Source organism: Cervus canadensis, chromosome X, assembly GCF_019320065.1.
Source record: "Cervus canadensis isolate Bull #8, Minnesota chromosome X, ASM1932006v1, whole genome shotgun sequence".
Classification (NCBI taxonomy): Eukaryota; Metazoa; Chordata; class Mammalia; order Artiodactyla; family Cervidae; genus Cervus; species Cervus canadensis.
The window spans coordinates 98991790-99003430 of record NC_057419.1 but is presented as its reverse complement, the minus strand read 5'-3'; the positions used below and the strand labels follow the sequence as shown (position 1 = coordinate 99003430).

The window sequence follows — 11641 nt, the reverse complement described above, 5'->3', positions numbered from 1 at the left end:
CTTCCCTTGAATGGATCCGCCTAGATGACCAAGTAGTTAGATAATACAATAATAGCACAACAGTGTGGGATCTTAGGTCCCTAACCAGGGATCAAATCCATGCTCCCTGCTTTGGAACTGCAGAGTCTTAGCCACTGGACTGCCAGGGAAGTCCTGGTTTGTCCTTTTAAGATTCCACATGTAAATAATAACAAACAGTACTTATCTTTTTCTGTCTCATTTTATTTAGCATAATGCCTTCAAGCTTCTTCCAAGTTGTTGCAAATGGCAGGATTTCCTTCTCTCATATGGCTCTATCCTGAATATGTTGCATCTTCTTTATCCATTCATCCACTGATGGACACTTAGGTTGTATCCATATTTTGGCTATTCTGAACAATGCTGCGATAAATGTAGGAGTGTAGATATCTTTTCGATATCCAATTTTCATTTCCTTTTGAATATACACTCAGAAGTGGAATTGCTGGATCATATGGTAGCTTCCTTGATTGTGTTCTTTCATGCACAGACTTTTTTTTTTTTGATGAGATCCAATTTATCTATGTTTTTCCTTTTTCTGCCAGGTTATTGGTGTAATACCCATGAAATCATTACCATCTAAAATATTTCTAGATATATAAATAAACACAGGTTAAGAAGTACACATACAATTCTTTGCCCTGTCAACCAACGGGTGCCCAGAAGCAATGACCCTTCAGTACCAATGAGCACACTTAGGGCACAGATCTAGTTTTGTCAATACCATTCAACAATAAAAGAAACAAGGGCTCCATGGAAAAAATGATGATTCTAGAATTGGGAAAGGAAATATGGAAAATGAGCCTGGAGTATCTTGTATGGTGTGAAAATAAAAATAAAAGAAAAAGAAGTGCTCAAAAAACTTTCAAAAGAGGAAGCAACATTTCCAGGCATATGATAAAGGTATATACAAAGGGAGTGACAGGAAGAGTTCCCAATGGCCAATCTGAGAACAATTTGAAAATAAAAATATATAAAGTTGGATTGTAACCCAACGTGTAATAAAGATACCATGATTCCATACTGAGAAACAGAAATAATTTCTTAATTACACAAACAAGCATAGGCAAGTGTTCCACACAGAAAAATTCCAGTTTATGCAGACATTCCCACTTGTAGAAAGGCAATCATAACTCCCCACCCCTGAGGCATGGACTGCTCATCGTGACTTTCTTCCAAAGAGGACAGGATAGAAAGGGGGCATAAAAGAATCACTTTATCGCATACACATGACAAGCACTACCTCAGCCACATGATCAATGAGAGCATCATCAGTGATCAATTATGCTATTAGTATAAACACTTGATACAATGTGATGAGAATAGGATTTTATATCTGTAAAATTCCTCCCCCAAACTTGTAATCCCAGGCTAGTCACGAGTAAAATATCAGACAAATACCAGTCAAGGGACATGGTACAAAACATCTACTGAGTACTCCTCAAAACTGTCAAGATCATCCAAAACAAAGAAATGTTAAAGCTAAGAGGAACCCAAGGAGACATTACAAGTAAATATCAGGGTATTTTCCTTGCCAGGATCCGGGAATGGGTAAAATCTATAGAAATCTGAGTAAAATATGGGCTTTATTTGATAATCAATAATGCATCAATACTTCCTCATTAATTTTAATAAATATATCATATTACTGTAAGATATTAGGAATAGGGGAGACTGGGTGAGGGGCATAAGCGATTTATACTATTTTCACAATTTTTTTTTTCAAATCATAAAGGGTTAGAAGGACTAAAAGGGTTACAAAGGAAAAGGTGAAAATAAAGTCTATTTTCAAAATAAAAAGACAAGGAAACATTGGGCAAACATGCTGAGTAGTTAAAAAAGGAAATAGAAAGGAAACCAAACACAAGCACACGGAACCTATAAGTGTGAAACAACCCTTGCTAAATTAGCTTCAACTTTTCCTCTCCCTTAACCTCCAATCCCATATAATATACTCACCGGGCCTCTTCCACCACAGAAACATATCTGGATCCACTTTTTTTTCTCAAGTCCCACAAACACTGCCCTAATCCAACCTCATAGATGTTTTGCCTGGATATGGCAAAAGCCACCAACCGAGGCCAGGTGTCAACCTGGAACCCCGTACTTGCTCAAAAATCACTTTAAGAGGTCTGACAGTATGATTTGCTACAGAAGTCTGTCAAGATCCAGGCCGGGGTCAATGTCTTGACAAGGATACAAGGGTCCAGAGCAAACTTTTAGCTGTGTGTACATGTGAGTGCTCAGTCAATCAGTCGTGTCTCACTCTTTGCGACACCATGGACTGTGGCACACACACACCCCCCCCATCTCCTCTGTCCATGGGATTTCCCAGGCAAGAATAGTGGAGTGGGATACCTTTTCCTCCTCTAGAGCATCTTCCCACCCAGGGATTGAACTTGCATCTCCCGCATTGCAGGCGGATTCTTTAACACTGAGCCTCCAGGGAAGCCATGATGAAACACAGGGACTTCTCAGAGGAGCAGAACACTCACTGAGAATCCTTAACCCAAGGGAGGTGACTGTGCAATCTGTGATGCCCTGGGAAAGATCAGCTTGGGAACAGGGTGGTGTGTGTCCACACAGAGGCTGCTGCAGAAGATGCTGAATCCTGGAAATGACCTCCAGATAAGTCGGTGGGGATGGGGGACAGTTTGGGCCTCCTCCCAATCAAAGGCCTGAGGTTCTTATGTACCCAGAGCAAGAACCCAACCACACCTAACAATCACATCCCATAAGGCACATGAGGAGTACCTGCCATGACAGCTGTCACATATACATCCTGGAGTGCCCCCTGGGGCTGTGTTCAGGACATCTGAGCACAGATGGCCTACTGGAGGCCAGGTCAGCAGCTCACCTGCAGCGGCATCTTCTCACCTGCAGCGGCATCTGCTCCCCGCTCCGTCTCCTGGCCAGGCCCAGGAAGGTCTGATGGGATCTCCAGGGGCTTGTTGCTTCCATGTCTCTGGGGCTGTTGACCTTCTTTACAGCCTGCACCCCTGGGCCACAGATTCCTCTCCTGCCTGGCTCCTTTCTGAATCCTCACTGGAGTGTGGGGCCTCTGGTGCCTGGGGGAGCATCCTCCCAGGCATCTGCTAGAGCTTGTCCTCTGCTCAAACAGCACGACTGGGCTCACCAAAGTCCTAGCTAGCTTTGCCGGTTGCTGACCAGACACCCCTCTGCCTCTCACACTCAGGCTCAAAACCAGGACCTCACAGTCACATAAACAAGACCCTCAGTTTCCTCCAAGACCCTCCGTGGGGATTCCAAAGGGAATGAACAATCTGATACACCTCAGGAGCTTAGAGATGTGCCCTGCATTTCCATGGCAATGACTACTACTGACCTCCCACGAGGAGACGTGCCCAGGGGCTGCATCAAGTCCTGCTGGCTCCACCTGAAGCACTGTTGAAGGGGATGCTGCTCTGGGATTTTCAAATAAAGTTACACACATGAGGTCATCAGGACCAGGGCCTAATCCACACTCAGTGGGGGATGGAGGGTTGGGGGGGAAGCAGGACAAAACCCAAGGCCAGGTTCTGGGGGAGAGGGGGTGCTGTGGGCAGCAGGGGTGGGTGGCCTCGCAGCTGGGCCCCATGAGGAGGATGCCCCCAACCCCAACAGGGGCCTTTGGCAGCTGGATGCTGCCCTCCTGATGGAGACTGAGCACAGCCCAGAGGGGGCAGACAGAGAAGCTCGTGGGGGGCGGGGGCTGGCTGTGGGTCTTTGGTGGGGGTGGGTGGAATTCCTGAAGCCAGTTCCCTGTGGGGCAGCCTCTCTCAAGGGTCAGAGGTGAGGGATTTTAGTCTCTGGAAGAGGTGGTCTGCGTCTGTGTGTTGTCCTGATTTGGGGATTAACCCCCAGGTGCCCGTGTCCCTTCAGAACAAATGGTCGTTGACAAAAATGCTTCTTCTCAAAACTCACTGACCCCGGGTTAACACATGACCCTTCCTAAGTGAAGAGGCCTGGCAGGGTCGTGTCCCCATGTGTGCAGGGAGAGAGGAAGACAAGAGGTGACTGAACACCTGACATCTCTCTAATTCCACACTGCCTAGCAGATGCTCCGCAAAGAGCAGCAGTTAAAAATCGCCTTTGTTTTGGGGAGGAGAGTCTGAGCAGGTCATATGGGTCTTGAAATTCTCCCTTTTCCAAGCATCCACTGACTATCTGACAGCTGCCATATATGTGACCAGAATCACATCACCTGTTCCCGTTTTTCTCTGGCACTCAGCATGGAGAGCTGCCCCTTCAGTCCCGTGCACCCATCCACACCCCCACTGCAGTGACCTCACCACCTCCTTAGGGCTGGACATCACTCCTGACTTTTGATGCCAGGCACAGCCTTAACCTGGGTCTCTGCTGCCTCCACACTTCTGAACCTGCCTGAACCCAGGGATGCTGGCAGATGTTGCATCTTTACTGGCTAGTACTTATTTCTCATGCTATGCGGATCTCAGACTCTGTCCCTCTCCCTTCTGGAAACTGTTTTCTTTTCAGGACACCTCAGAGAATTGGGAGCTTAATTAGAAATGGAATAAAAAACCACTCAGAATTGCTGTTCTGTGTTTTTCTCCCGGAAAATGTATATCAATTTCAGTGTCTGTGTGTGTTTCGGGGTGGAGAGCAGTGTCTCCAGCTGGGCACAGCTCACTCAAAGATCCCAGGATTCTAGTCACACAGCAGGTCCTGTCCACTTTTGCAGCTTCTCTTCACTCATTTCATCCACATGAAATCTACACCATGCTCACAAGTGAAAATAAAAAATTCCAGATGACCAAAGAATCTGTTATTTTAATGTACTTGTTAATCAGCTTCCCAAGGCAGAGACAAGAGGGCTAGCACAGGGAATACTGGGCATATATCAAAGAGCAAGATTCACATTTCTCTAGGATTCCTAGCAGATGGTGGATAGAACACACCTATTTCATCCCTGTGGTCAACAGCTATGGGACAAGAGCCAGGACCCCTTCCTGCCTGCCCTAGAAAGAGATCTCTCTGGGGTTTATCCAAGAAGCAAAAGGACACCTCACAGCAATGATCCATTTCAGAGATTCCCCTCAGTCCCAAGACAAACCTCATGTGACTGCGACTCCTGGACCACTGCTGTAAGTGTGGGGGTGTCCTGCTTCTCCTAGTGTTCCCACTGCTAACACGGCCTATCACGGAGCAGAGAATCTATAAACGTCTTTGGAATAACTGAGCCAGTGAGCAGGGGTCTCAGATTGTCTGCTACTTTCTTTAATAACCCAGGAAAATTCAATTAACTGAGATCATTTAGTTATTGTGAATGACAGACAAGAAGGACATAAGCATGAATTCACTATGATTCCTTTTATTATCTAATTCTTCTTCATTCAATATTATTTCTATGTAAATACAAGGTTTCAAAACAGTTCTAATTACTATTCCATTGTATTATGTTCAGGACTACAAAACAAAATGGAAGACTTCCCAATCTCCTTTACAAAACAGCAAAACTCTTGTTTTTGAACCGGGTAACCACAAATACACTCGGATCAATATCATTCACAAAGCTAAGATATTGAAGTTTCTTCAGCCTTCTCTGAAACCAAACTTTGAAAAGTTTTTAAAGAAAACAGAGATGAATCCCCATGTCATCATAGAGAACAGGAACCAAAACATGCTACACACTGGTTCCCCCAACTGGCCCGGGGCCCTCTCTTCTGAGAAGGCTGACTACTCCCTCTTCAATCACAGAGGAAAGGAACAACCTGGCTGCTGCTCTGGCTCAGGCCCCCTATTCCTCCTCCCTCTCATCCTCTGCAGACAGGAATGGGAAGGCCCTCAAAGCTCTTTGATTGACCCTGAGCATAAATGCCATGACTTGCCACTTGCTGGTCTCCACATAGGCCCGGGGACCCCACAGGAACTCATAGCGAGCAGGGTGGCTGTCAGGCACCTGCTGGTATTCCAGGTAACCCTCCTGCACCCATACTTGGGTCAGCAGCTCCCTGGGCTCTCCAAAGACACAGTGCTCCCTCGCAACATACACACCCATCCTGCTGAGTGCTCCCCAGACCGCCTCCTCAGGGGCCGGGTCTCCACACTGCATGATCACGCTGAGGACCAGCAACAGGAAGCCGGCCTTGGGCAGGCCCACCCCGTCGCTCAGCATCTTATCACAGGTGAGGCCCAGGGTGGGGACCAAGATGTAGATGTGCTCCGCTGGGTCCACCTCCTTCACATCCACTCCAAAGACCAGCTGCAGACACTCTGAGACTTCCCTGAAGACCACAGGGAAGTATTCCTGCTTATCGCTGAGGACCTTATACAGCATTTCCGCCTGGGAGGTCATCTTCTTGGCTCGATACTTGAAGAGCAGGAACTTCAGCAGGTTAGCCATCATCCCATCCAGAATTTCTTGGGGCAAGGCCTCCACAGTAGCGGAGGAGGATGCTAGGGCATTGGAGGCCAAGTGGGATGCAGCCTCCCCCACCTCAGCCTCCAAGAGCGGCACCTCAACAGGGCCCTGGGCCTCGCCGGGGTCCTGAAGGTCTTCCTCGGGTTTGCTGAGCTCACTCATCTCAACCACGAGCACAATGCCTGAGGTGAAACAAGACACGGAAGTGAGGCAGAGGTACAGATGGGGACCAAGGGCCTCTGGGAGAGAGGAGTTGTGAGCAACCTGGGCTAAGAAATGCATCCTGGATGGTACGACACAGGCCACTTACAGCTCTCCCCTTGAGGGGTTCTCTCCGACCTCACAGGAGAGCTCCTCCTGGGAGGCCAGTCCCCTGGCTACCCGAAGGAGGAAGGGAGGTGGCTCCCCAGGGTGCGGTCAGCACAGCCCGAGATTTCTGGGTCCAAGAAAGTGGGAGGAATCGGGGTCTTCTGGGGCCCCCCTCTGTTCTGGGATACTCTGGTTCACTTCAGGTCACCCTCTCACCTTGACTCCTGATACTGCCTGGACCTCCTCTGCTCTCTGAACTCAGGACACAGGCTTCAGACCTCTGCCTTCACCAACTGGTTCCTGGAGCTCCTGTGAGAGAAAAGGAGGTGATATCTAAGGGCTGTACTGTGGCACAGCCCTGCGCCTTCTGTGATGGTAGGAGGGGGCGGACACTATGAGTACAGCCAGTTGTGTGGTGGGTCCCTTGTAGTGCTCACCTTTCCCCTGGCATGGCCTGGGACATCCCCTTTGGAGGAGTAGAAAGAAACTGAAAACAAGACACAAGCCTGAACAGAAAGCACTGAGGGGCCCCACTTGCGGCCACACCTGCCCAGGTCCTCCTACGGGACCTAGGCTGGGGAGATGCTCGGTCCTCAGGTCCTCTTCACATCTTGCCTGGCCTCCCAGCACTGACCACAGGGGCGGGGGTCTGCTCAGTCCACCTCGGGGTTGGGGAGTCCAGCCTCTGCCAACCTGAAGCCTCCGCCCTCCGCCCGTAAAAACTCACCTCACGAGATCCCTAAACCAGCGGTCAAGAAACTGCTCACCCCGCTCACCCCACTCTGAGCCCTCCAAGACCCTCCTGCTAGGGCCAAGATCCCTCCCTGTTGGGGTCTAACCGACTCAATCCTTCCTTGCATGGAGCCTGGACTCCAGGCAGGACATGTGATTGTCCTGTCCGCCATTTTGAGATCGCGCCGCTTTCACAAGGCCTCCAGTCCCTCTGACACCCGCATGTGAGGAAGTCAGACAGATCTAGTGTGCTCTTCTCACCCCAAGGGCTCCCAGGGACGACTACAGGGATGGGGATCTGTGGGGTTCCATCGGTCCTCACTCAGGGCCCCCACAGTCCTCCTTCCGGAACCTCACCTTGCCTCCGGGCAGGACCTGGATTCTCGCCTCTCCGCAACTGAAGCCCCGCCCCTTATACCAGGACCCCAGTCTCTTGAAGACCCGGATGTCAGGAAGTCAGCTCATGCCTGTGGCGCTCATCCTGCCCCCACGGTTGCCCTGCACTGACAACAGATTCAGGCTTCTCTGAGGTCTCTTCTGATTAGGGGTTCAGGGTCCTCCAGTCCCTCTTCAGGGTCCGCAAATTTTTCAACCCTGAAAGACCTGGGAATCGGCCCCCCGTAGGCCCTGCCCCATATGCGAGGTCCCCAGTCAGAGACCCGGATGTCAGGAAGTGAGACCATGCACTTTGGACTCATCGTATTCCAGGTCCAACAAGGACCAATAGCAACTCCAGGCTTTTCTGAGGTCTCCTCTGACTGGGGTCCAGGGTCCCCTCAATCGTCCCTCAGGGTCCTCAAATTGAAACCCTGGAGGAGCTGAGCTTCTTCCCTCTGCTCACCTGAGGCTACACCCCCTTTCCCAGGTCCCCAGTTACTCTGAGACCCAGATGTCAGGAAATGCAGCATGTGCTCATCCACCATCTATGATCCCTGAGACTTGATGTGAGGGTCCCACCTCTGGTCAACACAAGGGACATCCACAGATCTGCCAGAGCTCAAGATGAGGTTCCTGAGGGAGGATATAAGGAACCCCACAGATTCCTGACCCTGCTGTCAGCCCTGGGCCACCCTGGTGGTGGGATGAGCACTTGGCAGCCTGTTCTGACTCTTGCATCTGTGTCTCAGAGATATTAGGCAATTGTTAGAAGGGGCAGGGCCTCAGATGGGCAGTGGGAAAGATCTTCTTTCTTTTGAGAGTCAAGGTGAGGACACTGAGGAAGGACTGAGGGGACCCTGGACCCCAGAGCAGAGTGGGCTATGGGGGGACATATGGTGGATGAACATATGCTGCATTTCGTGACTGGGTCTGAGAGAGACTGGGGAATTGGTATAGGGGGCTGACTTCCTAATATCCGGATTTCAGACTGGTGTCCTAGTTTAGAGAGCGGAGTTACTGACATCTGCATCTCAGAAAGCCTGGAGTCCTGATATGAGTGTTGGTGCATTAGTAGGGGAGAGGAGAGTATCTGAAGTCATATCTGGAGATAAGGTGAGGTCCCTGAGGGAAGGCTGAAGGGACCCCAAGTGAAAACTCTAGGGATCCCAAGATAAGAGTGATGGAACCCCACAGCTCCCTGCCCCTGCCTTCGGCCTTGGGAGCCCTCGGGGGGAGAAGAGCACACTAGGTCTGTCCTGAGTTCCTGACATCCATCTCTGTGAGACTGGGGACCTAGTGTGAGGAGCAGGGACTATGGTGGGGAGAGGACAGAGCTTAGGTCCTCCTGGAAATCAAGGCGAGGACCCTGAGGGAGGACTGGGGGTAGCCAGATCTCAGCACAGAGGGAACCCTGTTAGTCCCTGGGCAGGATAACCTCGTGCCGCATTGCCTGACAACCATTCAGAGAAACTGGGGACCTCTTGAAAGCAGCAGAACCTCCAAATGGCAGACGGGAAACTTGCAGGTCTTGTCTGGAGTCTAGGCTCCATGCAAGGAAGTACTAAGGCAGTTAGACCCCAACAGGGAGGGATCTTGGCCCTTGCAAGAGGGTCTTGGTGGGCCCAGAGTGGGGTGAGCAGTTTCTTGACCTCTGGCTTAGGGACCTCAGAAGGTGAGGTTTTTCAGGCAGAGGGTGAAGGCTTCAGATCAGCAGAGGCTGTATTCCTCAACCCCAATGGAGGACTGAGCAGACCCTGTGGTCAGTGCTGGGAGGCCAGGCAGGAAGTGAGGTGGAGCTGAGGACTGAGCTTCTCCCCAGCCTAGGAACCGCAGTAGACCCTGGGCAGGTGCAGCCACATGTAGGGGCCCTCAGCGCATTCTGTTCAGTCTCGGGTCTTGTTCTGAGTTTCCCTGCAGGCCCCCAGAGGGGAGGGACCAGGTTGTGCCATGGGAAAGGTAAGAACTACAAGGGAGCCCAGAGGGGACCTCACAGTGTCCACCCCTCATACTGTCAGAGAATGCTCAGGGCTGTGCCACAGGATACCACTGAGGTGCCCCCTCCATTTCTCTCACAGGATCTACTGGAACCAGGAGGTGAAGGCAGACGTCTGAGGCCCATGTCCTGAGGTCAGAGAGCAGAGGAGGTCCAGGGAGTGCCAGGAGTCAGGGTGACGAGTGTGCCCTGAGTGGACACCAAGGGCTCCATATCCCCGAACTGAGGGGACCCCACAAGGGCCTAATCCCCTTTCCTTGTCAATCCCAGAAATCTCGGGCTGTGCTGACCACACCCTGGGGAGCCACCTAACTCCCTCCTTCAGGTAGCCAGGGGACTGGCCTCTCCAGAGGCATGCCCCCATGAGGTCTGAGAGCATTTTTCAAGAGGAGGCCTGCAAGTGGCCTGTGGCCAACCAGGGTGCGGTTTTCAGGTGAGGCCATTCACAGTTTGTCTATCCACCATCCAGGCCTGTGGTGCCCATCTGTCTCCATTTGCCCCCATGCCTCACTCCTGCCTCACTGTGTAGTTTGATCCCAGTCATCTTGCTCGTGGTCAAGATGACTGATCTGAGCAAGCTCGAGGAAGACCTTCAGGACCCAGGTGAGGCCAGGGTCCTGTGGAGGTGCAGCTCTCTGGGGCTGAGGCAGGGGAGGTTGCATTTCCCTCAGCCTCCTCCCCCACAGTCTCCTGCTCCACCCCTGTGGAGGCCTTGCCCCTGGAAGCTCTGAATGAGATGGTGGCTAACTTGATGAAGTTCTTGCTCCTGAAGTATCTGGCCAAACAGCTGACATCTCAGGCAGAAATGCTGAAGAAGGTCCTTAGGGATAACCAGGAGCATGTCCTGGTGGTCTTCAGTCAAGTCTAAGAGTGCCTACAGATGGTTGTTGGTGTGGAGGTAAAGGAGTTGGACCCCAGGGAGCACATCTACATCATGGTCCCCACGCTGGGCCTCACCTGCAATGTGATGCTGAGCAATGGGCAGAGCCTGCCCAAGGCTGGCCTCCTGGTGCTGGTCCTCAACCTGATCATGCAGAATGAAGACCTGCCCCCTGAGGAAGCAGTCTTGGGAGTACTCAGCAGGATGGGGGTGTGTGTTGGGAGTGAGCACTGTCTCTTTGGGGAGCTCAGGGAGCTGCTGACCCAAGTGTGGGTGTGGGAGGGATCCCTGGAGTACCAGCAGGTGCCTGACAGTCACCCTGCTCGCTGTGAGTTCCTGTGGGGTCCCTGGCCTATGTGGAGACCAGCAAGTGGCAAGTCATGGTGTGTGTGCTCAGCGTCAAACAGAGGGCTTTGAGGGCCTCCCCACTCCTGTCTGCAGAGGCTTCGAGGGAGGAGGAATAGAGGGCCTGAGCCAGAGCAGCAGCCAGGTTGATCCTTCCCTTTGTGATTAAAGAGGGAGTAGTCAGCCTTCTCAGAAGTCAGGGCCCAGGCCAGTTGGGGGAACCAGTGCACAGCATCTGTGGGCTCCTGTTCTCTACAATGACATGGAGATTCATCTGTTTTCCTTAGAAAATCTTCAAGCTTTGATTGTTTTTGCAAAAGGCTAAATAAATTTCAGTGTCTTAGCTTGGAGAATGAGGTTGATCAATATGTGTTTGTGCTTCCACAGTTCAAGAACATGAGTTTTGCTGTTTTGTAAGAGATTGGAAACTCTTCCATTTTGTGTTGTGACCCTGAATGGGACACAATGGAATTGGAATTAGAACCGTTTCGGAAATGTGAGCTTGTGGTGGAGTGGTGGTGTCGCTCATTCGTGTCCGTCTCTTTGCGACCCCATGAACTGTAGCCCACAAGGCTCCTCAGTCCATGGGATTTTCCAGGCAAGA

General features: G+C 51.1%; 1 protein-coding gene and 1 pseudogene across 3 annotated transcripts; one reads left to right on the top strand and one right to left on the bottom strand.

The window, feature by feature from the left end:
* Positions 1-5260: 5260 nt before the first annotated feature.
* On the bottom strand, positions 5261-7855 carry LOC122434926 (melanoma-associated antigen 10-like). 3 transcript variants are annotated; one of them, XM_043458728.1, is made up of 4 exons: positions 7703-7769; positions 7147-7196; positions 6926-7018; positions 5261-6582 (listed from the first exon to the last, which is right to left on the bottom strand). In XM_043458728.1, exon 4 carries the CDS (start codon positions 6560-6562, stop codon positions 5777-5779), a length of 786 nt encoding a protein of 261 aa, XP_043314663.1. In that variant the 5' UTR covers positions 6563-6582; positions 6926-7018; positions 7147-7196; positions 7703-7769; the 3' UTR covers positions 5261-5776. The 3 variants fall into 3 exon arrangements, with proteins under 3 accessions (XP_043314663.1, XP_043314661.1, XP_043314662.1); XM_043458726.1 differs by lacking the exons at positions 7147-7196; positions 7703-7769 and adding an exon at positions 7799-7855; XM_043458727.1 differs by lacking the exon at positions 7147-7196 and having other exon boundaries at positions 7703-7783.
* A 2517-nt stretch (positions 7856-10372) lies between these two features.
* On the top strand, positions 10373-11156 carry LOC122434927 (annotated as a pseudogene).
* The last annotated feature ends 485 nt before the right edge of the window (positions 11157-11641 follow it).